The 27,213-nt window shown below is 46.1% G+C and overlaps 1 protein-coding gene across 1 annotated transcript in view; it reads right to left on the bottom strand.

Annotated features, from left to right (window-relative positions):
* LOC146854824 (adenosine deaminase 2-like) overlaps window positions 1-27,213 on the bottom strand; it is a 551,112-nt gene that overhangs the window by 66,829 nt on the left and 457,070 nt on the right. Inside the window, exon 6 of the mRNA XM_085652184.1 lies at window positions 25,501-25,609. Within this exon, the coding sequence (XP_085508310.1) occupies window positions 25,501-25,609 (109 nt within the window). The remainder of the gene's footprint in view (window positions 1-25,500; window positions 25,610-27,213) is intronic.

Below are 27,213 nucleotides of genomic sequence, written 5' to 3'. Positions count from 1 at the left end.
AGCCCGCCTTCATCAGCTAATCATTGAGGTTGGGGAAGACTGGCACCCCTGATCTCTGAAGGTGTGCTGCCATCACCATCACCTTTGTGAACACCTGAGGGGCGATGGTGAAACTAAAGGCGAGCACGGCAAACTGAAAATCTTCCTATACCAACAGGAACTGCAGGTAGAGCTGATGGGCCAGCAAGACCCTAATATGGAAATAGGCATCCTTAAGGTTCAACACCACCATCCAGTCTCCAGTACAAAGTGCAGACAATACCTGGGCCAAGGTGAACATTATGAATTCCTCCATCCAGAGGAAGTCATTGAGAGGGCACAGGTCTAGAACAGGCTAAAGACCTCCATCCTTCTTGGGCACCAGAACGTAGTGGGAATAAAAGCCATGTTCTCCTTCTGGCACTTGCACTCCCTCAACAACCCTTTTGGACAAAAGGGCTTCTACAATGGACAGATGGTCCTCTGTCAGTTGATGGGTGGATGGTGGAATGTGCAGCAGGGAAGAAAGAAAGGGTAAGGCGTAGCCTCTGTGAACAATCTGTAGGACCCACGTGTCCAACGTAGTTGTCTGCTGACCCTGTAAGAATCTGTAGATTCTGCCCACCACTGGATGGCTGTGACCCTGTAAGGGCACACTAAAGAGGTTCGGCAAGTGGGGCTATAGTGACCCTGTAAGGGCCCACTAAAGAGGTTTGGTAGGTGGGGCTGTAGGGGGACTGAGCGGCACCCTGACCTTGGCCGCAGGGGCGGTGAGCACCTCTGCCTCTACAAAAAAAACTCATGGGTTCCCTGTGGGGGCTGGACAGGCTGGTAGTAAGGGACGCCTTGGCCAAAGCACCGAGAGGAGAGATGGAACTGTTGCGGTTCGCGAGGTGGGGCAGAAGGCCAGAGAGCGAGCGGTAAAATGCTCGAAGATGGAATCAGCTTTCTCCCTAAACAGGTGAATCCCATCAAAGGGTATGTTCATCATGGAGGAGTGGACATTGCAGGAGAACCCAGTCGATTACAGCCATGCATGGTGGCGAATAGTAACATTGGTGCCTACCTAATGTAATCGCTGGCTCCAAGCAACAACGAATCATGAACTTGGCTTCATTACAGCGATCTTGACCTGGGAGAGCAGAGTTCGAAGATTTTCCGGCACACCAGGGAGGACTTGTGCCACCAAATCCCAAAGAGCATGTGAGTAGCATCCCAACAAACAGCTGACAGACAAAAAAGATACGTTTGCCAAATTAAATTCCCTATGAGTGGGAGTGGTAGGAAATGTGTTGGGATTAATGCAGATGGTGGAAGCTTGCACCACTAGGCTTTGTGGTGAATGGTGCTGTGAAAAAAAGTCTGAGTCACCTGTAGCAGGGCAATAGAGACTAGTAATTTGTTGATAGAACTGGTGGGCCAGAGAATGGCTTGGGCCAAGTCCCGAATATGGTATCCGTCAGTGCCTCGTTGAAAGAAAGAAGGGGCTCCAAATATGTCTGCCCCGGCTGAAGGACCTCAGTCAAGACAATCGTCTTAACCTCCAAGATGGGGAGCTGGAGGTCAAGAACTTCATCCACCCTACCCATCACCATGGCGTAGGAAGTGGATTTCTCTGTGGCCGGTCCAGGGGAGAAAAGAGTCCTGTCTCCAGGGTAGTATTGAGGCTAGGGATGGGTGGAACTGGTGGAGTTTCACTCTGCGGATTTCCGAGGAGTTACATGAAAACTCTGCGAGATTCCACTAAGTTACGCAAGCAGATGGAAGTCGGCACGTCGCACTGCTCGTGCTGATTTTTAGCATCAGGAGCTTGTTTAGAGCTTCAAAATCAGCCTGAATGGCACTATGTGGAGCGCCAGAGGGCACTGCTTCTTTGCTGTCACTCAAGTAGATTTCCTACTCAAGCTGCAGCTTTCTCATCGCGAACGGTTGCGACCGCTTATGTTGAGAAAATCTTACCAGATGCCCTCCTTCACCCAAAAATGGCGCTAGAGGATTACAATTCTCTCTAGCCAACTTAATGTTGACAAGCTGCGCATGACAGAAAACTCCGCCATACCACAGTTGGCGGAGTTTGGCCAGAACTCTGTGTCACAAGAATAATGTGAAGAGGCCAAAACTCTGCCGACAGAGCAGAATTTATCGTAGAGAGTGATGTCTCTCTTGTGGCAAAATAAGTGGTGGAAATGGCGCGTTAGACAGATTTGGGCAAGACATCTGTCAAGACTCGAACCAGCATCGGAGAGAAGTTATAAGGGCCGCTTCCTCTGTCATTGATGAATTCAGCATCAACGTGCCTGGAGCTGGTGTAGGTCACAGAGCCAGAAGCGGGATTGGGACAAGAGGCAAGAGAGTCTCGGAGGGTCAATCTGGCCCTGGGGGCAAACCTGCCGGTGGTATCCCAGGTGGAAGGCTTCTTGGCTCCTTGGAGCCTAAAGGTGCACCAGAGGGAGTTGGCAGGGATCTAAAGACCCAGAGCATGGCTGCGTGGAACTGTTTGATCTGATGCCATGTGGCTGATTTTCCCCGAAACTCGGGTTGTTTCAGTACCAGCTGTGAGATCGGCTCTGAAATTGTCGAGATCGGGAGGAGTAGCGCCACTCCCGTGCCTGCTCAGGCAAATGTGAGTGGTGCGAGGTAATGGAATCTCGCTTTGATTTTATTGTGGTTATTTTCCTTACCTGAAGACTTGGCGTAAAATGAAGACTGGCCTCAGGAGTGGATCCACCGACTCTAGAAATAGGATTGAAACTTGGACGCACAGTGAAACTTGAAACAATCCCAGCAAGAAGTCTTTTTATACTATAAATGTAAAGTATCACCTCTCATTCCTTGCTGGCTTCCACGTTCATATCAACGCGCAGCTGCTGCAGGTCAGGGAGTTGTGGCTCAACCCCAGGCACACCTGTTGGAGATCCATCACAGCAATTTGTTTGCAACAGTCCTTTACAAGGCTTTAAACTGGATGTTTTTGGGGGTAAAATCTCTTCTCCACTGATGGAAATTTCCAGGTAACATCTCTGGGAGATGCGAAGAGAATGCCAGATCAGTGCCAGGAGGCACGGAAAAGGAATGGGTGTCAGCAGGTGGGAGAGGCACCTATATAAGGCTATGCACGTCATTTCTGGAGCGGAACAGCATCAATGCGAAGCTGCACAGGTCCACCTTCCAATGCGCTGAGGTACTGCGGAAAGGTTTCAGGATCCAGTTTGAAACCTGGGCAATACTCGAAAAGTGAGGAATCCATAGCTGGAAGTTTCCATCAGAAAACAGACACCCAAAGACTTCATAATTTTTCGATAAGATCAATTTTTTTCAAAAGATCATAGACAAAATATTGTCTTGCCAATCTTATGACTCTACTCGAGAACTGGGGTAGCCGCCTGAGATGAATGTGCTGGGAACCTGCATAAAACAGTAGAAAGAAGGGACTCAAATTTAATTTAAAAAGACACAGATTACATGGTTATGCATCAACAACAAAGTTGTACTCTACCTGGTGATGTCATAGACAGCAAAAGTGAAGTCTACCTGGTGGCATGCCCTCCCGTGGTAAGTAGATAACTTACTGTTACCTTTCCTATACTTTAAAAACATACTTAGTTTTCAGCAACAATCCCCACCTCCCTCCGCTGAAATTAAAGTTTATTTTCTCCTCATTTCTCAACTGAGACAGAGAAGTGTTTCATCTCAACGGCGACTCATGAATATTGTGCTACAAATATAGTGGTCAAAATATCAAGAAGGTAAGAGCTTATATCGCAGAGATTTGTTATTAATTCCATATAAAGATATTTTCGTCCTCAACATTTTGGTTCACAATATTTTGGCCAGGATATTTTGGTGAACTACAAGGGACAGGGTTTAAGCGTATGCGGTATGCGATGGCGCCTGCTGCGGGTGTGCATTAGTAGGTAGCTACAATGAATATCTGATGGTGCCACAGGTGGAGGCTGACCCTGACCCCTGACCCCTGACAAAACAGACATACGGTCCACAAAGTAACAATGGGCCTGTGCACACGTCGGTGTATGCAGAGCAATCTCTCTGTATCAAAACTTCAAACAGGTTGGTGTTACAGTGTTATCACAGTAAATTACACATGAAGAAGAACATTCAGGAGTATTATGTGTTCTTTTTTAGTTCTGAACGGTTGACCAGCCAACACGTGTTTTGTCTGGGAAATACCCCACGACTTCTTCAGGGCTGAAAAGATGTACAATAAAACCAAATCAGACACTTACAACTCAATGGGTAATAGGTGCACTATGTACAAGGCGACCGGTGACATGGAGGATGAGCAGCCTAAGTGACAAAACCTGTGTTTACAAGATCCAGTGGATCCACTTTGAAAGAGCTGAATCCCTAGTGAGTTGGTCCGTGGTGCTAGTGAGCCTACGTATTATTTCATGATTACAGGAGCAAAATTTAAGCTGGTGCCAATAGAATACAGCCCTGTGAAACATTCATAGTGACAACAAAACAGGGGGAGAGAGAGGGAAAAGGAGGGAACGTGAAAGGAAAGAGAAGAAAAAAAGAATGATTCTTGAGAAATAACTGCGAGTGTGGGACAGACCCCTACGAGTAAAAAATGGGGGTGGGGGGAGAGGAAAGGGGGTGCAGATGAGAAAAGCACGCTCCTGGAGAAAGCTCCAGGGTGGAACCAACGAGCAGAGTGGCACCATGTCTGATTCAATAACGGCAACTGCTGAAGGAATGTCGGCGCACAAGCACGCAGTCCTACCTTGTAAGGCAAGATGCAAATTTGTGGTTGATCTAGGGAAAATTACGAAATCGAGGAAGATAAGCATCAGGAGACAGTGCAGATCAAAAGGGGATCAGGGCGCGACCACAGGTGAGGAAAATGAAGAGAGGTCAGATTCAAAAAATAAGGCTGGTCCACAATTGTGGACCATGTGGTGCAGCCGGACAAAGGCTTCACTGCAAAAGAGGAGATACACATAGTTTATGCTTCAAGTCGGGAGCGCATGATGTAAAGAGTGAAGAAAAGGGACAATAACATTAATAAATACATCTGGAGAGGACCAGTAGTAAGTTTTCCGACCATAAGCCTAATTATGTCTGTTGCGGGGGATGCGGTGATATGAGAGAACCTCCACACCAATACGTGGACCGTTAGGGGAAGGGGGTATTCAAAAGGGTGCATTTGAATACAGGGGCGAGAGATGTACCTCCTATGCTGTGCCTTAACGGGTGGCGTGAAACTACAACTGAGAGCCCGGTTCGGGATCGGGCCGGTAGAGTCGAAGATTGCGGTCTGGGGAATAATGGAAAAAGGTTAGGTTCCTGAAGGACTAGGAGGCCAGCAGAAGTGAGTGGGCATCCCTGGGAATAGAAAGCTTCACCTGTTAGTGGCTCGATCGCAGCGAGTGCGCAGCACGTTCTGACGACTGCGGAGTAAAACCAGAAGTGCGGTCATTTGTACCACGTAAGCGTGAAAGGGCTGCACCGCCAACCGTGGTAAAGATGCCCATGTACCGGAAGGGAGTGGGCGAGCGTACTGCATCTGTACACGAGCATCAACTTGAGAATGGGAGAAAAACCGGAATCACTGCGAGATCCGCGCAACTATATTGGTGCGTGTTAACACCAATGTGTGCGATCCCCACGAAGGATTAGAGTGGGGAGAAGCAAAGAGGGAAGGGGAAATTAGATTTTCGGAAGAGAGGAAAAAGAGGACACTTAGGAGAGGCCGGCATTGGAATAGCAATATGCTGTTTGCTTGACCGGCCCGCTATCAATGCTCAAGGGAGATGCCTTATGTTGCCGCAACACTTAAAAGAGAATAGTTTCCAGAATAGAGGGAGGAGGGAAGGGCAATTCGGAAAATACCAGACATGTAACAAGCATGATTTAGTACATATTGATGGGACTACAAAAAACAGAATGACAGTGATGGGAATACAAAAACTACATCATTACTTCGAGGAGGCACATTCAGTAATTTGTGACGGGAAGGCTACTGCGAGCAGGTACATTAACAACTTAGTCGTGTGGAATGGGAACAGCTCTGTGATGCCTGCAAAGGCATATTGTACATAAATGGCATGTTTGCACAGAGTATACATTGCATTCAGATTTCAAGTATTGTGTGACAGATGCCGGTGATCTGGTAAACATCAGTATGCATCATCCATGGACCATGTCTGTGTTGATCGGGAAGTGGGTATTTGACAACGCAAGGAGGACACATTTATTACCAGGGATGCTAGCTAGGAGCAAGACTGTACATGGTCAAATATCTTAATCTTAATCACCCAGGAAGTATTACATCTCGTGGTTGGTGTTGGTGTTGAGACCGCACTCTACTGCTTTTAATCGCATTATCCAAGTTGCTTCTGTACGACGCAGTTGCAGTTCCCTGTTTCCACCCCTATGATTGAGCGGGACTTGTTCAATGCCATAAAATGAGAATTGTTTGTAGGGGCCTTGGGCCTTACACTTAATGGCATGAACTGCCGTGGGGTATTGTTCATCACCTTACTTGAATGCCCGGGTGTGCTCACTGATGCGTTCTTATGGTGCTGCCCACATATTGCTTGTTGCATTTGCACACGATTATGTATATGACATATCTGGACGTACAGCTGATGTTCTGTCTGATCTTTTACTCCCGCCCATCCGGGCCGTGAAACACTTTAATGTTGTTTGCAGCCCACCTGCATACCCCGTGGGACTGAGAATGGATCTTAATGTTCTCCCTCTTCTGTAAGTGATGCGGGGTCTTTGCGTGGTGAAGCCTTCTAGAGATTTGTCAGCACTGAGGATATTCCAGTGCTTCTGCATGCTCTTCGCTAGCTTGAGTGTCAGTTCGTTGTGGTTGGTGATCAGTCTTACTGGTTGCGTGGTTGGTCTAATCCTCTCTCTTTATCTTTGAGGGTCTCTGCTCTGGGTAGTTTTAGAACACGTTCTTCTGCCTTGTCTAGGGATGATTGATGGTAAGCCCTGGCTCTAAATTTGGTTTTCATGGAGTCAAGGCAGGAGAGGATCTCATTCTCCTCACTGCAGTTTCTCCTGGCTCTCACCATAAGGGATGGCCCTGATTTGGTGGGAAGGGTGAGCTTGATGCATGCAAGACAGCATTGCATGCTGTGGGTTTGCAGTGCAGTTTGCTGTGTAGTGTCCCTTTGTTGATGTACAGTTCCACATCTAAAAAGACTATGGGGCATATTATAAAGAAATGGCGTTAAAATTATCGCTGCTTTAGCGGCATAAAACTGCCGCTAAAGCGGCGATAATGGGCTTGATAATATGCCCTTGAGAATTCCCATAGAAGCCCATGTTCTGGGGTCAACATGGGCTTCTATTGGAATTCTCTGTGGCATATTATCCAGCCCATTATCGCCGCTTTAGGTGCACTTTTCTGCCGCTAAACCAGCGATAATTTTAACGCCGTGCTTGTTAATATGCCCCTATATTTGTTCTACTGTAATGGTGTGTGAACTTGACCCCTAATGTGTTGGTGTTCAAGTATTCGTAAAATTCCTGCAGTTTAGTTTCTGTCCCTGACCATAGTAAGGGGCAGTCATCGATATATCGTCCCCAGTGCACAATGTGTTGGGTGCTGATGAAGTGGATCCACTTTCAAAGTGCTGAATCCTTAGTGATGGGTTATGGTGCTAGTGATCATGAAATAATACGTATGCTCACTAGCACCATGGACCAACTCACTAGGGATTCAGCACTTTGAAAGTGGATCCACTGGATCTTGTAAACACAGCTTTTGTCACTTAGGCTGCTCACTCTCCATGCCACCGGTCGCCTTGTACATAGTGCAACTATTACCCATTGGGTTGTAAGTGTCTGATTTGGTTTTATTGTACATCTTTTCAGCCCTGAAGAAGTCGTGGGGTATTTCCCAGACAAAACACGTGTTGGCTGGGCAACCGTTCAGAACTAAAAAAGAAGAACACATAATACTCCTGAATGTTCTTCTTCATGTGTAATTTACTGTGATAACACTGTAATACCAATCTGTTTGAAGTTTTGAGACAGAGAGATTGCTCTGGATACACCATCGACGTGTGGACAGGTCCATTGTTACTTCAGGATATTTTGCTAGCATGATGTATCTGTAATTAATAGTTTGGCACAATCAACAGCAGAAAGTAGGGTTTCTGCTAAGCAGCACTGAGCTTCAGTCACTCACAATACAGATTTTTTGTCTAGGAGGAGTCTCTATGGACCCAGAGAAGTCATGGACCACACCTCGAATACTCACGTTAGCTTCTGGTTATGTTCTCAAGAGGCAGGGAGAGACAGTGAATTATTTGCCATTCCAACACTGCTATCAGGTATCCCAAGGCAATCAAAAGTGATGAATCCACTGCTTCCTTTGCACCTCTGGAGACACGAGAGAGGCATGGAAGACTGGGTGCAAGAGCACTGTAGAGATTTATAACATTGTGACTGAACAACAGTGAAAGAAAGTTCACCTCACTTCAGTGGCATCACAGCAGTAAATAACTGGGATCAGCTGCCTGTGTTCACAATACCAACTTCCAACAAAGAAGTTAATGTTTTGCTCCTACACCAAATAGATAAAATATTGTAATAATAATAATCATTATCAAGATGAAACATTTTCATGGTGGAAGACTGTAGAGTCACCCGCATCATATCTGATGAAGACCTTATTTCCAAAAGGTACTGACCCAACAAGACTTGTATTGTGGGATCCAAAACAATATGGAGATGTGTGAACCAATGTGCCATGAACCAGGGATGAACCTGCATGTTTATGTTTCTTGTATAATGTGCATGTGTGACACAATCAGTCATCTCTAAGTGAGACAAAAAAGCAGAGAGGAATCTGATTACAGGCCATTATAAGCTGGATACAAAATTCTACGGACAGAATTGTCTTCAAGTGTGACCAAAGACCAGTAGTGTGAGAACATGCCTCTTTTTGCATGGTTAGCCCCTACATTTTGCCTTGTTTTGATGTGGTTTCAATTGTAGTGCACAGGGTCCCTGCCAAGCAGGTCCCTTGTGCCAGTGCATCTTCCCTAAAACATATCCACAATTGGTATTTCTGCCCCCTATAAGTCCCTAGTAAGTGGTACTCTGGGTACCTAGGGCCTGCGAGCTGAAGAGGGTCACTTGAACCCCCCCCCCCCACACCCCCTCGCCTCTGGGACCATGCCACTGTCCGTGCATGCTCCTATGAGGGAGAAAGCGATCATGTCGACATGGCAGCTTGCCTGGGGTACCCTCACGGCCAGCACTGCCTGAAGGTATAGGTAAGCCACCCTTTAGCAGGCCTTACAGCCCTAATGCAGGGTGCACTATACCACAGGGGAGAGCTGATCTGCATGAGCAGATATGCACCAACACTATTAGGGCCCATTCCTTAATGATGAAAGTGTCCCCAGTAGTATCCCTGATGAGTTAGAAACTGAAGATGCAGATCTTCAGAAACTGGCCAAGAGGATAGCTCTAGAAGCTAAACTCCTAGCCATTGAAAAATAAAGAGCTGAGATGGTATAGAAACCATCTCTGGTGGCAGCAAAATAGGGAGGTAGAATTTATTGACTCCAAAATCCCCAATGGGATTGTCCCTAAATACAGTGAGGCTGATGATATCACTAAGTGGTTTACTGCATTTGATAGAGCCTGTCCTGGTAGACAGGTCCACAGGAAGCTGTGGAGTGCTATCCTGTGAGAACTGTTCTCAGGGAAGAGCAGGAATAGACTCCTGACACTCAATAAGAAACATGCTACATCCTATGACCTCCTGAAGGGTACCCTGATTGAGGGCTGAGGAGTATAGGATCAGATTCAGGGAAGCCAAGAAAATGCAAGGTTAATCCTGGGTAGATTTTGTAGATCACTCAGTGGAAACACTAGGAGGTTGGTTAAATGGTAAAAATGTACATGATTTTGAAGGGTTGTATAATTTGATATTGAAGGAGCACTTTAAGTAATTGTTACCAAGAGAAACTACATCAATTCCAGGTAGATCTCGATCCACCTTCTCCTCAAGAATTGGGGAAGAAGGCAGACCACTGGGTCAAAACAAGAGTCACCAAAACTCACACTGGTGGGGGAGACCAAAAGAAAGACGCCAAACAACCCCCCCCCCCCCCAAGGGAAAGAGGGTAACCCTAAAAATAATCAAGTGTCTTCTACAGGCCCCCAAAAATCTGCTCAGGAGGGTAGGCCTAGAGACTCTTCACAGTCAAAGGGTGGGCACCAGGGTAAGAACTGAGATCCCAACAAGGCTTGGTGTCATGATTGTAAAGCACTAGGACACCGAACTAGAGACCTTAGCTGTAAAAATAAGAAAAATGCCTCAAGTACACCTGCAGTACCTGCAGTTGCTAACATCCAGATGGGATCCCAGGTGTGGCCTGACAATGTCAGTAGCCCCACTGAGGCGACATTAGTCCTTGAGGGAGAGGTAGACTTAGTCTGTGCTGCCTGGCCAGCTAATATTAAAAAATACAGGTAGTTTCCCAAGATTAATGAAACCAGAATAGAGGCCTCGAGGGATTCTGGGGATAGTGTCACCATGGTGATCCAGCAGCTGGTTCACTCAGATCAGTACCTAATTGGAAGATCCTATCCAATCACCAATGCTAACAGTATCACCGCAGTCCATACCATGGCTAAGGTCACTTTGGACTTGGGGGGGGGGGGGGGGGGGGGGGGAGAGAAGTTGGACAAAAATAAATAGTTGTGTCAGCAACAGTCCCTGTAGATTGTCTGCTTGAAAATCATTTGGAGGCTTACCCTTGTACTTAAGTCAAACCGAGGACCCATGCCAGCATGTAGGTCTTTCAGGATGGGATTGTGCAAGAGCATGGAGCAGAGTTCTGGGTGAAAAAGAGGTGCTGAATCCTCAAAGAATAGACCGGCCCTCCAAGAGAAAGGGCAAGAAGACTGGGGGACCAGCTTCTAAACAGATCCCAAGTCAGAACGCCTCTTCTCAGGAAGATGACTTGTTATTCTCAGAGGGAACTGAGCCTGCAGAGGTTGGGCCTTACCAGGCAGGTCTCTTCGACCCAGGGGAACCCTCAAGAATAGATCTGTGCCAGGGACAAGAAACCTGTCCCACTCTTGAAAACCTGAGGCAGCAAACTGCTGCTCAGGAAAAGGGCGACTATCAGTGGCACTCACATAGTCAATTGGGAGGATGGGCTCCTTAACACTGAGGGCAGAGACCCCAAGCCTGGTGCAACCAGGAGGGTGGTAGTGCCTCAGAGTTTTAGAGAGTTTCTTCTCACTTTGGCCCATGATATCCCCTTAGCTGGACACCTTGGTCAGAGTGAAACTATGAGTCGATTAGTCAATCACTTCTACTGACCAGGGATGTCTCAGAAGGTGCAGTACTTTTGTTAGTCCTGGCCTTCGTTCCAGGATGCCTGAGTACATGGAGAAAGCAAGCCAAAACGTTCAGGCCTGCCAATAGCTTCAAAAGCAGTGATATGACTAAAAGGCTGCTCTGGTAGAATTGAAACCATGGCAGAAGGTATGAGTATTGGAGCCTGTGGCCCCTGGGGCCCTCCAAGACAAGTGGAGTGGGACCTACTTGTCCTTGAAAGAGAAGAAGTCAGCTATCTTGTTGACCTTGGCAGTTGCAAACACCCCAAGGGGGTGATACATATCAACCGCCTGAAGCCCTATTATGAAAGAGCTGACATGACCATGCTGATGGTCATAGATGAGGCACAGGAAACTGAGAGTGACCCTCTCCCTGATCTCCTCTCCAGCAATGCCCAAGATGGGTCTGTTGATGGTGTGGTCTTTTCAGACACCCTCACTGAACAACAGCAAGTTGACTGCAGGCTAGTCCTAAATCAGTATTCTGAGCTCTGCTCTCTGACCCCTGGTCAGACTAGCTGTTATACCCATGGTGTGGACACTGGTAACAGCCTACCTGTCAAAAACTAAATTTACAGGCAATCTGATAATGTCAAAGAGAGCATCCAAGCTCAAGTAAGCGAGATGCTGGAATTGGGTGTCATTGAACCCTCAGAGAGCCCCTGAGCCAGCCCAGTTGTCTTAGTCGCCAAACCTCACTCGAAGGGTGAAAAGGAAGAAATGAAGTTTTGTGTGGACTATAGTGGCCTCAATGCTGTGACATTGACTGATGCACACCTAATCCCAAAAGCAGATGAACTGATTGACAGGTTAGAGGCAGCCAAATATCTCAGTACCTTTGATCTCACAGCAGGGTACTAGAAGATAGGTCTGAACACTGGAGCCCAAAACAAATCAACATTCTCCACACAAAATGGGCTCTTCCAGTTGACTGTGATGCCCTTTCAATTAAAGAATGCCCCTGCCACCTTAAAACGGTTGGTGAACAAAGTCCTTGCTGGCCTGGAATCCTTTAGTGCAGCTTATCTTGATGATATTGCTGTCTACAGCTCCACCTAGCAGGATAACCTGCTTGACCTTTGCAAGGTCATTGAGGCTCTAAGAAGTACAGGCCTCACTATCAAGGCAAGTACGTGCCAGAGAGGGCAGGGAAAGGTTGTGTACTTGGATCACCTGGTAGGTCAAGGCCAAGTTCAGCAACTCAAACCCAAGATCAAGGCAATTCTGGACTGGGTAGCTCCAACAACCCAGACCCAAGTCAGGGCATTCCTTAGCTTGACTGGGTACTATAGGAGGTTTCTGAAGAACTATGGGTCCATAGTGACTCCACCTCACAGAACTTACCCAAAAAGGATGCCAAACAAAGTGACCTGGACAGTGAGCTGTCAAAAGGCTTTTGACGACAGGCGCCATAGAGCCCATGGCAAGATGGCAACACATTAGTGCTGCTCTGCCGGCTGTGTTCTAAATATCTGTTTATGATCAGGCCATGCTCCATCATCTGGGGTTAAACCTAATCCGTATGCTGGCCTTAGCTGACTGGTGTGCTCGGTAAGAGATAAACCAGCTGGGCAGAGGGGAACACCGCTGAGAGACAGCCGAGGGTGTGAAGCGGCCGGCCGGGAGCTACGTTTGGGCCCCTGGGCCCCATACGCCCTTGTTCTATGAAGCCGAGACACGACCAAAACACTGAGCGCCGCTGATGAGTGTTGCGCAGGATGCGGCTGATAGCCGGAATCGCAGTGCGAGGATGTGTGCAAGTTGTCATGGCATTCCACCAGCTGCATACTGAGGGACAATGACACCCTTGCCGGACGAGCTGCCAAATTAAGGCTGCGGCGTCAGCCTACAGAAGCGAACATCTAGGTGGGTGGAGCCAGACCACGATTCCAGGCCACATTGGAAGAGAGGTTGCGGCTCTGTGGACGGGGTCCACTTCGGCCTGCTGTGCAAGAGGAGACGGGCCCAGGCTCAGCGGAGTTGGCGCCGATGGCCCTTTAGCAGCGACATTTACATTGCCAGAGATCCGATAAGGCATTGCGTCTACCTGCCTGTAATCGCTTATCAACAAGGCTGCAGAGCCCTTCGTACCCCGAAGTCAGGGCCCAAAGACCTCGCGCTAGAACCAGTCCGCCGGATGGCCGGTAAGAGACTGGGCCTGACTCTCACACATACTGTGAGGCTGTTGGCTCCCTGCAGGCTGGGCCGTTAGACTTTGTGCTGTAATCACATTAAAACACCATCAATAACGGGGTGCACAAAGTACTTGCTGAATGCTGATCTCATATTGAAGTCATTGACAATAAGGGCAGGATACATGGTGGCTCATGTACGCCTGCAACACAGACTAATTGAAAACGTAGTACTGGAAGAGAGAGCCACAATATAGCACCAGAATGGCCTCGAACTAGTAACATTACAATATATCCTAGCACATAGCCCCTATCCGGGGTCTGTTTGAGTAAGACACTATAAATAGCACCAGCCAAACGTGCCACTCAAGACCAGTAGTTGCAGATTAGGGGGGGGAAGGTGTGTCTCCTTGCGATGGATGTAGAGGTGCAGCTATGTTACACACATCCACTATGGGGAAAGCAGATAAGACGCAGGCAAGATTCTCATTTGAAACAAGAGACTTAACGAAACAACTGCCGGACACAGATACAGAGGGAGGGAAGCCAACGGGAACGGCGGTGGGTAGTGCACTTGAAGCAACGCTCATGGCAATGCAGAGCAGTCTACAGTCCATTGAAGGCAAGATTGATATGCTAAACATACGAATGGACAATATGGCGGCAAAAATGGATAAGCAGTCCACGTGCATTGCAGAGACGCAACATAGAATTTCGAAGGTCGAGGATGAGAAACAGACGGTGAGTTCAAAAACTCTGAATATGGAGCAAGTCTTAGCAGTCATTCAGGCAAAGAGTGAAGACTTAGAAGCGCGCTCTCGCTGCAACAACTTACGAATAATAGGCGTTGCGGAATCCGCCAACACTGGGAAAATGGAGACCTACATTGAGGGCATGCTGATGACGGTATTTGGTCCTGAACACTTATCCCAACTACTTGTGGTGGAATGTGCACATCGTGCCCTCATGACACGACCTCCGCCTGGGGCACCACAGAGGCCCATCATAGCGAGACAATTAAATTACCGCAACAGAGACACTGTTTACCGGCTTGCTAGAGAAAAAGGAGAAATCCAATACCAAGGCAATCAGATGGATTTTTACCCAGACTTTACAATGCGGTGCAGACAGCTCGGAGAGAATTCTTGCCAGTCAAGCGTCAACTGCAAAAAGCGAATCTATCATACGCTATGATGTATCCGGCATGCCTTTGTGTTGAGCACCATGGACAACAGAAAATCTTCACAACACCTAAAGCGGCTAAAGACGCTCCTGCCGGTTAAACAAGCACGCAACGCATCAGATGATGAAGATGGAGAAGACTAATAATGGAGGCTGACCACAGGGCCTCACTGGAGAGTGCGAGCAAAGCCTAGGCGTACAATGGAGGTCATGGCAGTTGCTGAGCTGGCACTGGGGACCACAGAAAAACATAAAGGCTATAGAAAACCCAGTTGGTTGGAGAAGGTCAACATTGCTCCTATGTGCCCGGCCACCTCCGTAAAACTGGAGGGGGACTGGGATTCTGGTGAACCCCCGCGAGGGAGCACCCGGACGAGTCTAGCACGCAAGTGCTGCAAGTTAATGTGCTTGAAAGTTATGTCACTGTTGAAAGTATGCATGTTCATTGTTTATTTACGTCTTTGGCTAGTTGGGGCTCCTGAAGTAGGAGGGGGTGTAAGTTGGGCTAATGTGATGTTATATACACATGCATGACATATATGGCTCCCTGGCTCACACCGTTACCACAGCATAAAATAAATACAATATCATTATGGCGTGAGAAGACAAAATGACCCAAATTGGCGATAGTATTAATTTCATCACATGGAATGTTCGTGGCCTCAACGATCCCCGTAAGGTCAGATTGGTGCTTCTGTTCCTAGATAGACAAAATATACATGTCACTCTACTACAGGAAACACACATGGATGGGCGCTCCGACTGCACTGTGGGTACTCGTTGGGCGGCGTGTCGGTTGGCCTCCTCTTACTCCACATATTCACGGGGTTCTATTATTGATTACATAAGGGGTCACGTTTATACTTGTTGCACACCATGCTGATGATCAAAGAAGGCTCCTCATAGCGTGAGGGATGTTGGCGGGCACTGCAGTCACATCGGTCAACACTTATGCACCAAATATAGACGACCAGTTCTTCATGTCTACATGAAGACAACTACACTCCACAACACCGACATATGTCATTTGGGGTGGGGATCTAAATACATATCTAAACCCGATGGAGGATCGCTCTGCAGACACGGTGTGGCATGGGAAACAAGAAGTACTACAGAGTGGGATGGAGGAGTCTGGCCTGGTTGATGCCTGGCGATAGAGACACCCCACACAGAAGGAGGGCACATTTGTATCCTAGGTCAACAGTAAATGGTCCAGATTAGATTAATGTCTCATCTCTACTGAGGTGTGCCGGTGAATAAAGGAGGTACGACATCTCCCTAGGTCACTGTCCGATCATACGCCAGTCCTGCTGCGTTTAGAAATACCGAATGCGACCCTTCCACCATTCACTTGGCGCTTCCACCTGACATCACTCCTAGATGCGGCCTTCAAAAAGGAGGAGAGTGATAGTCAAATATTTTGCTTTAAACACGGGCTCTGTAAGTAGTCAGAGCTCTCTGTGGGAAGCCTTTAAAGCCACAATACACATACACATAACTTGCATAGGCACTCAGGTGGGTGTACTGAAAACAATTCGGACACACTTAAACAGTTCTGAAGATAAGCTAAGTTCATTAGAAAGAGAGAATGAATGTAGACCAACTGGCAGCAATTAGAGAACACATGACAGAATTTGAGATGCTTGCAGAACAAGAATCGCTGTTCATGTCCAACCGACACGTAGCCAGACCATCTGGGGAGGGTGGGAGACCTGTGCACTGCCTTGCACAGAAACTGAAATTGCAGATGAGCTCAGAACAAGTGGTACACTTAGTAGACGAGGATGGCAACACAATATATTCAAACTCAGGTATACTTGAGACCTTTAGGAAATATTATGCGAGACTCTATGAGCCAAGGAACATGGCACCATTGACCGAACTGAGTCAATACTTCGCAGATGTGACTCTGGCATGGCTCTCGCCAGGACAGAAAGAATATCTATCACAACCAGTGACAGTTGAAGAGGTAAAAGAGGCTATTCGAACTCTGCCGAATGGCAAAGCCCCTGGCATAGATGGGTTCACCGGGGAATTTTACAAAGAGTATGTTGAATTATTAGCCCCACAATTGCTCGCACTGTATGAGGAAGCCTATCTCAGTCGTGCATTGCCAACCTAATTAAGAGAAGCACTAATAATAACACTGCTGAAATCTGGTAAGGCTCCAGAACGGTGCAACTCTTATGGGCCGCTATCTCTCATAAACTTAGATGCAAAAATCCTAGCTAAGGTGATTGCAATACGTTTACAACCTCTGATTCCCCACTTGGTGCTACCAGATCAGTCTGGTTTTTTAACTGCTTGTTCGACCACGCATAACCTATGCACCATATTCCTGCTATTACACCGAATAGAGCCCACAATGCAGGAGGTGGTGGTACTGTTAGATGCAGCTAAAGCCTTCGACTCTATAGCATGGGCTTACATGTTCGCAGTACTCAGCCGTATGGGGATGCCTGAGTCGTTCCTGAGATGGATTAAACTGCTATACGAATGCCCGGCAGCACTGGTACGTGTTAATGGCCACACATCAAATACCTTCAAAATATGCAGAGGGACGCCACAGGGCTGCCCCTTTCACCACTGTTATTTGTATTTACCATGGAGCTGCTTGCTTGCATCATTAGATAGAAATACGTCACAGCCGCTCTCAGATTCCACGTGCAACCCTCAAATATTTCATTATACGCAGACGACATGGTATTATACATTAGAGAACCAGTCTCCCATTTAGCCCCGGTAATCAGAGTACATAAAATTTGAATATTATTCTGGGCTGAGTATTAATTGGACAAATCAATCATTCTCCCACTAATGCCTGCTACATAGCCCTGCACAATCAAATTTCCGTTGAGTCGGCAGCAGGACCTGTTAAGTACTTAGGGGTATGGGTGCACAGAGATCCTAACATTGTGCTACATGAAAACTGTGGTAGGGCAGTGTCCAGATTGGAGGAGAGTTGAGAGCTGGACTGCACTTCCATTCTCTTTAGCAGACAGGTTAGCAGTTATTAAAATGTTCATATTGCCGCAATTCTTATACTTGTTCATTAACATCCCAATTGTGTTAACTGAGACCTTCTTTAAGCAATTGCATTCCCTCTTAACTACATTAGTGTGGGCCAGCATGAAACCAAGAATTAGCTGGGAGGAACTAACCCTGCTATACATAGACTGGGAATTTTAAGCTGCACTATCTGTGAGCGCAGGCCCACTTTGCACACTTCCGGTACACAACTCATGAGTTTATACCCCACGTGGCAATCGAACATGACGATGCGGACCCGATTCCACTCAAGGTGATTCTACCACATTTACGGCATGGCGTGCCCTTACAAAAATAGCAGGGAGATCGATGCTGTATGCCCCGGGGATGCCCTGGCTACACTATCCAGATATAACGGTGACACAGAAAAATGGGTCGCTTCAGATGCTACGGGAGGAGGGGCTACATACTATGGGTGATCTACACAGAAAATTGCGAATTTCTGACACTGTCAGACACAGTGGCCAGATGAGAAAACACCCCATTGTTCACCTTTCTATATCACCTACTCAGAACAGCAGTCCGTGCACACAACCCACACTTCCCCAGGGAACGCCCCCACCTTTATGGCACTGCAGGTACTGCTTACCAGTGCAACGAGACAGCATCTTATTACCAAATTATATGCTGCAGTGCAGAAACACGGGGCATCGGGAGGTGGGAAACCCTTGGCGAAATGGAATGCAATATTACCACAGACTATACAGAAAGAGGACTGGAAGGTCTGCTGTGCGCAATTAAGCACCCTAACATCCAATTGTAACCTAAGGATAATTCAGTTCAAATTCCTTCATCAAATGTATTACACACCACTGCAGCTGTTCAAATATGGGTTAAAGAAAGACTCTAACTGTGCCCGCTGTGGAGCCGAAAGAGCTGATTTCCTGCATTTGGCTTGGTCCGGCCCACATGTGGGATGATATTGGGTACAGGTTACTGAAGCCATGTCAGAGATGGTTGGAGCGAAGGTGGAGTGCGAGCCGGAGGTTTGCCTGCTGGGCCTGCTGAGTAACATTTGATCACTGAATAAGAAGCTAATCTCAGTGGGCTTGCTGATAGCGAAACATAGCGTGGCACTACACTGGGGGAGTAGAGCCAGCCCCACAAAAACCGCATGATTTGGCTCATTGTAAGATCCAACTGGAACTGTATGCTGAGAAACAGCCACTTGCATCACGGCCGAAAGACTATCGGGGGCCATTGATAGCTTATTTGCAATCAAATTCCGGGAATGGTGGATAGTGCATTGTACCGAATATTATGAGATGCTGTTCCTTCCGACTTGTGCCATACATGGAACCACTGACACTGCTGATATGTGTAGGGTGAAATTTGTGAGGACGAAATGTGCAACATTACCGGGAGGACGAGGTCATGTCTGGAACCAACAAATGATACTGTATTGGGTGCTGTTAATAAACATTATATGTGGGAGTATATATTATGTTTATTAAGATAAAAAAAATTACTAAAATACTTTTGACACTCTGAAGGACGCAATGTGCTCTGCCCCAGTCCTGAAAGCTCCAGATTACTTGGGATAGGGGCAGTCCTAGCCCAAACAAATGAAGAGGGACATGACCAACCTGTTGCTTTTTTAAGTGGGAGACTACTCCCAAGAGAAAAGCATTGGAGTGCCATAGAGAGGGAAGCCTTTGCTGTGGTCTGGGCCCTAAAGAAATTGAGGCCATACCTGTTTGACTCTCACTTCCTAGTTCAGACTGACCACAGGTCTCTCAGGTGTTTGCAACAGATCAAAGGTGATAATCCCAAACTGCTAAGGTGGTCCACCTACAGGGAATGGACTTTACAGTGGAACACAGACCTGGGACTGTCCATGCCAATGCAGTTGACCGTACCAGGTTCTTCCACTTAGAAGATGAAGACTCCCCAGGCGAAGGTTAGTTTCATCCTCTTTTATTTGTGTGGAATGTGGGGGCATGTAAGAAGGTGCCTCTTTTTGCATGGTTCGCCCCAACTTTTGACTGGTATGGATGTTGTCTCAATTGTAGTGCATTGAGTCCTTGCCAACCAAGTCCCCTGTGCCTGTGATTCTTCCCTAAAACATATCCACAATAGGTACTTCTTCCCCCTATAAGTCCCTAGTAAGTGTTACCCTGGGTACCTAGGGCCTGGGATCTGAAGAGGGTCCCCTGGGCCCCCCTCACTGGGACCACACCACTGCCCTTTCTGCTTGCATGCTCCTGTGTGGGAGAAAATGACAAAGTCAACACCCTGACTGGGTGCCATGCCAGCCAGCACTGCCTGAAGATACAGGTAAGTCACCCCTCTAGCAGCCCTTGCAGCCCTAAGGCAGGGTGCACTAGGCCACAGGTGAGGGTAGATCTGCATTAGCAGATATGCTCCTACAGTATTAGGGTCCATTCCTTAATATTGTAGGTGCCAGGGAAGCCATGGAGAGTACATGGGCTGGATCCTGTTTCCACGATCTGACTGCAGGACATATGCTACGGTATACTGCTGGACATTAGTAGCTGTGGGCTAGTCTATAAATATATGTACATTTGAGAAGCAGCGCTTTGAAAGGATCCCTCTACTCGAAAAGGAGTCAATGCATGAAACATCATGAGCTAGGAAACTGAGTCTCTTTTAAATAAGTAGAATTTTATATGAACCAAATTTTGTTCAGCTAAATTATCTGTAGCTGATAAACTGGGAATCTGGTAGAGAGAAATTCTTAAAGCCCACACCAGATTATGGCAGACTTCGTAAAAGTGAACACAATCTGAAGAATGTTACCTGAACCATGAGTCCTCATGCTTGGCCAACAAATTAGTATATGTTTGTGTATTTCACATTACGTAAATAACCGTGTGAAATAAAAGAGAGAATATATAAACCTGGTTTCTTACTCCACTAACCTTCATCAGACTGTGCCAGCCCAGAGTTTAGAACGAGCTGGGATGTGGGATTACCCGACGCCCAGGACATATTGTTTGGGGTCAAGGGCAACAAGTTGTCATGTCTATTTTATCCGTGGGACAAGTAGGCCCAACCCCCTACAGCACAAACCCTTTGGCTGCCAGTTTGAAGTACCACATTATGGATCAGGGAGGGCACTGTCTGCAGTTAAGGTAATATTTTTGTCCGTATGTTAATGCTGTTCAAACTTGCATATATGGTTCATTAATTGAAAGCCTTTATTATTAGGGTGAGCACTCCAAGTAAATGTAAGCTCTGACTGCACTACTGACAGTGGTTCCAGTATAAAAATGTGTACACCGGTTTTCAAAGTTCAGCAATATGAGGCTATGTATAATGCTCCCAGAATGCTCTCTCATTTGATGCAAATATTTGCAGAAGCTTGAAAGCAAGATTGAGGATTATTTGCTTTCAAAATAAAATTTTAATAAAAATTAAAGCAGGAAAAAAACATTTTGCTAAACTACTGTAAAATTTAATGTACCATTTATTTACAGCATCATTTAGTAACATGTGTTGATGCATGCTAGTATTTCCCAAAATATCCATAATAGAAAATCAGTGTAACCAGTTTCAATACGATTATGGGAAACAAAAAAAACAAGCATTGGTGTTGTCAGCTTTTTAGTTTTGTCAATGTGTGACTTGATTTGGCATGGTTTTTGTAAAACCTTATTGGTTTGGGAGCTGCCGGGCCCTCACCATTATAACAAACATTGGCAAAAGCAAAAATTGTGTTTTGTCTCAAAAAGCACACACTGCCACAGTGGTTACTGGCACTGAACAAAACTACTTTGTGTGCCGATATGCTCCTTGTGAAAGAGCAGAATGTGGTTACTCACAGTGAAGCCAGCCGATACAGCGAGAGAGACAGAATCTTAATAAACGCAAAAGGTCACGGTAAACGCCAGACTAAATTAGGGCCCCAATTATTAAAGAAAGTCTGGTATATGTCCTTGCATTAGGTGCAGCTATATGGCATTCTTGAATTCCCAAGAATTTACAGAAGTAGGACAAGAAATAGTACTCCTAGAAAATATTTGTGAACTGCATTTTAGCACGAGCAAATGGGCATGTTTAGATTTGCTCATGTTAAAATCTGAGTGTTTGCAAGTTCACTTTCCCTTCAACCACTTTCTTTTTTCCCAACTCTGGAAGAAGGTGTACGTCTGCCATTGTCAGGAGTAAATTTCCAACATTTCGCAGTATGGAAAAGATTAGAGAAGAGTTGTTGAAAACCCTTAAAACATGCAAGCTAGTAGATTTGCACAGACTCAAAATGGCATTCTAACCCTGGAACTATTGCTTACCACTACCTTCAGCCCCAGTATGTAGATCCACAGAAACGTGGCAATATAAGGGGATTGCAACTATTCAAATACTACTATAGTATGAGCCCTGGCATAATCAGAGAGGCTATATTAGAGCTCTTATCTAATGAGATTGCTGCCATAATTTCTCGCTGCACTACATGGTACCAATGGGGCAAGTGGATTTTGTTACAGGACAAGTAGATTTATGAAGCAACCTGTCCCATGGACAAGTAGATATTTTATAAAATTCCACACCCCTGAACAAGCCTCATCCCCTCTGCACTAGGAAAACAATCTGTGTCATCCTTGGCTGCAAACATTTTTTATGCATGGCTGTACATGCTGACGATGCCCTCCATAACAGACGACTTAACCTCTCGCTTACCAGAGCACTGAGTGTTTTCTGCTTAGGACATATGCCTAGATGCTCTTCTTCCCTGCCAAAGGAAGACAAATAAGAGCATCTGATGCTTCTGTGCCCACTTTCACAGTAACATGACATCACTGTGTTGAAGCCATGACTTGATGCTTCCTTCCCTATATGCATCATGGATGGATTGACATCTTTCATGATCAGACCTTCTTGTCCAGTTCTTGAGCTCCAGAAGTCTGATGTGCATCTTTTGACCTCATTGGCACCAGAGGCTTTTGATTATAAACTCTTCCACATCATGAGATGGGAAGCCTATATTCAGCATTGTTTGGTGGTCTGATTGAGAATATATTCCTAGTAGAGCCCTCTTTTTGAACAAATGCTTCTTTAAAGGCTGTCTGTGGCATTTGAAAATTGTAGTCTTAGAATGGGGTGACCAGTAATCATATGAAGATCTTTATGGGTAACTGAACTTCGTTGTCTCAACCTGTTCTACCTAAAGGTAGCAGAAGGAAACATTTCCTCTGGAGGGATGGCAAGATTAAATGATCCTATATTTATGGAACCCACTTTACGATAGTGAGCTCATTTTCTCATGAGACATTTCAACAGTTTGAAAGAAGATAGCACATGCAGTGCCTCCTGGTGGTAGTGCAGAGTCTCCCCAGTTATTGGAGTTTTATAACCTAGCAACTCTAAGTTTCTAACATAAGCCACTACAACTCCTGAATCATATTTTGATCCACATACCAGCCTTAAATGTCAAAAAATCGGAAAGGACTTAAAAAACAGACAATCACATTTGTCATGAGTGCATTAATTTATAAAACCAACATATTGCAAGAAATCAATTCTTTGTCAGAATGTGGTTCGGTATCATACAAATTTAACAACAAACAAGGCGTCAACGCTTTTCGGTGGATTAAGAAAAATGGAACCACCTTCTTCAGAACAAACACTTATATCTTTTCCTCTCCTATGTATTTTTCATCAGACCGGTCCAAAAACTCGATGAGGTGCTGTTTTTTGATTAAAATAAACTAGCCGCGTAGCCAACTATAACCTGTTTAATAAGTTTATAAATGCTGATGTTTCATTTGTGCATAAGATCCTTAAAACGATATGTATAGAGGCTAATTCTAATCTGCCCCTCACGGATATCCACAGTCGTTCGGATTGTTTGTTTTTTTACAATCTGGACGACTGTGTATATCCGCGAGGACCCAAAAGAGAAGGGCCGCTTCCTATCACCGACGATTTTCAAGTCCCCACTGAACATCATGCAAGGCGGGAAGATTTTTAACTAAACAAGTACACACTGATTGATTTCAACAACAGGGGTCTTGGCCACAGACAATTGAGAATTGCGGGCCAAGGGGCAGATTAGAACTAGCCTCTATATGGGGAGTGGTGTGAGCGTTTGTACAGGTCCATGAGGGTGCCGGCAATGCCCGCTTTAAGCTTATGTAATTTCATTATTTGCACCACACTTATCTGACACCTCAGCGAATATATCGGTTCAATGCAGCGCACTCACCAGCATGCCCCTATGTGGCTTGGAACCGGCAAAGTTCCTTCATATGACGTGGGAATGCACTAGGTTGCAGGTTTATTGGACGGGGGGCTGTGGGGTGTCACAGAAATCAGATTGAACCCTTCGTTAAGCTTTTTCTATTGGGTGTTCTCTCGAACCCAAGACCGTAGATGCAAATGTGACAGAAGTTCATCCTATAGGGACTTGTATTGGCTATACGCCGCAATGCCATCCATTGGATACACATCACTCCTCCCAAATTAGACAAATGGAGGTCGGATCTGTGTGAATAGGGGGTGGCCGCGGATCGGAGACTGCATGTAGTCCACATTGATGAAAATGCAGTACAAAACCTAGAGATCTGGGGAGACATGTTGGTGGGATTGTGACTGATGACGTGCTGGACTGGACTATCCGGGACTGCGGGGTCCAGTGCGCCCCTAGTGGCACCGGCGGTTGGCCCCTCCTGTTCCTGACTGCTATAAGGTGGTGGCTGCGAGCATGGATGTCTCGGGGGTGAGGGTTGTGCATGGGGGCGGGCCAGGTGGGGTTGGCGGTGGTTCCTGTCTTTTGCTAAGTGTGTACTGCGTGTTACGGGATGTGCCTCCTGTACCAGTTGTGTTTGCTAGCTTCTGATTTAGATGCAGCCACCTGTTGCCATGGTGGGTTCTGCAGCACCGTGCCCCCTGCTTCTCCTCTCCCCCTTCATGGCCCCCTTTTTATATCCCCATTGAGCACCTGGGACCCCGGATTCTTCTCCCTTGTATACTCTTGTCTGACTGCCAAGGGCTTATATATCCGTGCTGATCTGCTGTTACCACAATTGTTTGGTATTCTGTTTCTTTCAAATGGTTTACTTGTGGATATGATGCACCATTTACTTATGCTATTGCTGTGGAACTATTTACTCCTTTGTGATATTATTGGGCCAGAGTCAGTGGCACCGGTACCTGAGTCATGTACCAGCTGCCTGTGAAATGCTGCCGATTGCATGGCGCTGGGTGCTCCTTGTTGTGACATTGTTTCAATATACGCTGTCATGTAATATAACATACTGTGCACGTCCTTAATAAAAACAAGTTTTAAAAATCTCTTACAGTGAATGAATGAATGAAATTACATTTGTATAGCGCATAGCTACCCGGAGGCCTCCTAGCGCTTAAATCGCTAAAATATTATCTCATGAGGCTACCAGTACCACGTCCTAAGGGACAGGGGCTCTCTGTTATTGAAAGTATGCTCCTAAAAAGCGAAGAGGTCCATATTGCAAACATTTTCCAGGAAGAATGTACATGACTAGTATAGTACCAGTGGTATCTATTCAACTGCAGAACTTGAGTAAGACTAGCAACTCGTTTCACATAAGCTAACAAAGAGATCAAGACGTAGGTGTAAATGTTTTCTAACCACCAAGATGGAGCAATACATATGCTGCCATTTACAAGATGAAAAATTCATGAACAATTACCTGGGGAATGTGTTCGCTCATATATTTGAACATACTCGAATTGTGAGTCCACACAAATCAGCCCCTCTTCACACTTGCTTCATCTCACAATGCATCTCTTTTAGAGGCACAACGTTTACCCACTGCTGCTTCTGTGGTGCTTCAGAAGAATGTACACGGTTGCTCGGTGCCCCAATACTTACTAGTCTCACCAGCATGGAAGAAGTAAGGCAGGTCTACTCCTTGGGAGGCAGGTATTTGAAGGGCATCCTTAAAGTACCATAGAGGGTGTCCCTGGTCTTCCTCGCCAACCTGTGAAAAAGAAGGGGAGCATCTTATGTACACTCCAAACAGCACATTATCTGTGACTATCAATTCCAAGAGCACACCACACTCTGCACCACAATGGGGAGTGAATCAGAAGCCGGATGAACAGGAGATGGGCATCTCTAAAGGCTAACACGGTGACACCAACCAGACCAGATCTCATCATCTTATAGTGACTTTTATTCAAGTATACTGCAACCAGGATCGACAGGTTTAAAATCTTCATTCCTCCGCAAAGATGAACGTTTCACCACTGTGTAGTTATGGTTCAGCAGCACTTTCCCTTTAAAAGTCTTTTTTAAAATTAATTTGTATTTCTTTTAGATTCTCCCACGGCAAACGAACGATCAACATACATATTGAGACAGCCATTATACACTCATTCTACAGTATTAGATATGTCCCTCCTGGATCTCCCTCTGCTCCCAATTCATAATTTGTCCACAAATGTCCATCATCATTGTTCCAGCGCCTCCCTTCCTGAAGTTAACGATGGCCGGAGCAGTTAACCTCAAGCCCCTACTATCTGTTCCACAACACTCATCCCTTGGTTCCCTCCCACCCTCACTATATTTTCTAAATTGTTTTCATACACCTTCAAGCTTTATCAATTTATTTTTGCTTCACCTTAAAAAGGTCATTCCTGTTTCCCAGTTACCATGTGTTGGGGGAGAGGGGCTGTTCCTGCGCAATTTCACTTTTATCCACTATGCATCCCATATTCATCAGTCATTTTTGGTAACTCGTGTGGTCAGTTGGGTCCCACACCCCCACGGTTACCAGCTTTGGTGTCAGTTCCAACAAAACCCCTGATGCTTTTTCCAGTGATGCGGCTATCGCCTTCCAGTATGTTTTTTTTTCCCAACTCTTTTCATTAGGTACAGGACTTGTAATGGTATCGCATACAGAGATAAAGTACATACAAAGTTTGTGCTTAACATCACAACTGCTTCCTCTGGTTTCCATACATATTTGTTACATAATTACTTTTGGTTAATTGTTTAACATTTGGCACCTCTTCCTATTAACTACTGTCTAGTGTGGGTTTGTCAGGTGGTAACACAAAGATATTTCCTCTGAAGTTGTTCCATTTTCCCCACACCCGCTCCCACTTCTTGGGCACCCTCTATGTACATACGCTGCCTTCTCCGCCACCATGGCCCCATCCATATCATTGCACCATTCCTGGTATGCCAAAATATTCTGCGCTCCCCAGTTTTTGGCAATGTTGCATTTGGCTATTGTCATGCCTAGTGTCGCCCAGTCTTGGGCCGCATGATTGAGATCTGTTGCTTCCCATATATTCAGGAGACATCGCTTGGGCTCCGGTGGTACGGGAGCTCCGCTAACTTGTATTGTTGTGCGTATAATTGCTTCCCAATATATCGTGATCTATGGGCATTCCCATATCGTGTGGTAAAATGTGCCTATTGCCCCACAGTTCCTTAAGCAGAGTTGAATGTCAGTCTTTCCCATCTTATATAAGGTTACCCTGGTGTAAAAGATTCTGTGGAGTTGTATTAAATGTAATTTTGAGGATATCGCCACTTCTCGCGGAGGTTCTAGTGCTTCCTGCCAGTCTGTCTCAT

Source organism: Triturus cristatus, chromosome 4_1 (assembly GCF_964204655.1).
Source record: "Triturus cristatus chromosome 4_1, aTriCri1.1, whole genome shotgun sequence".
Taxonomy (NCBI): Eukaryota; Metazoa; Chordata; class Amphibia; order Caudata; family Salamandridae; genus Triturus; species Triturus cristatus.
The sequence above is the reverse complement of the archived record's forward strand: the minus strand, read 5'-3'. Positions and strand labels throughout refer to the sequence as shown.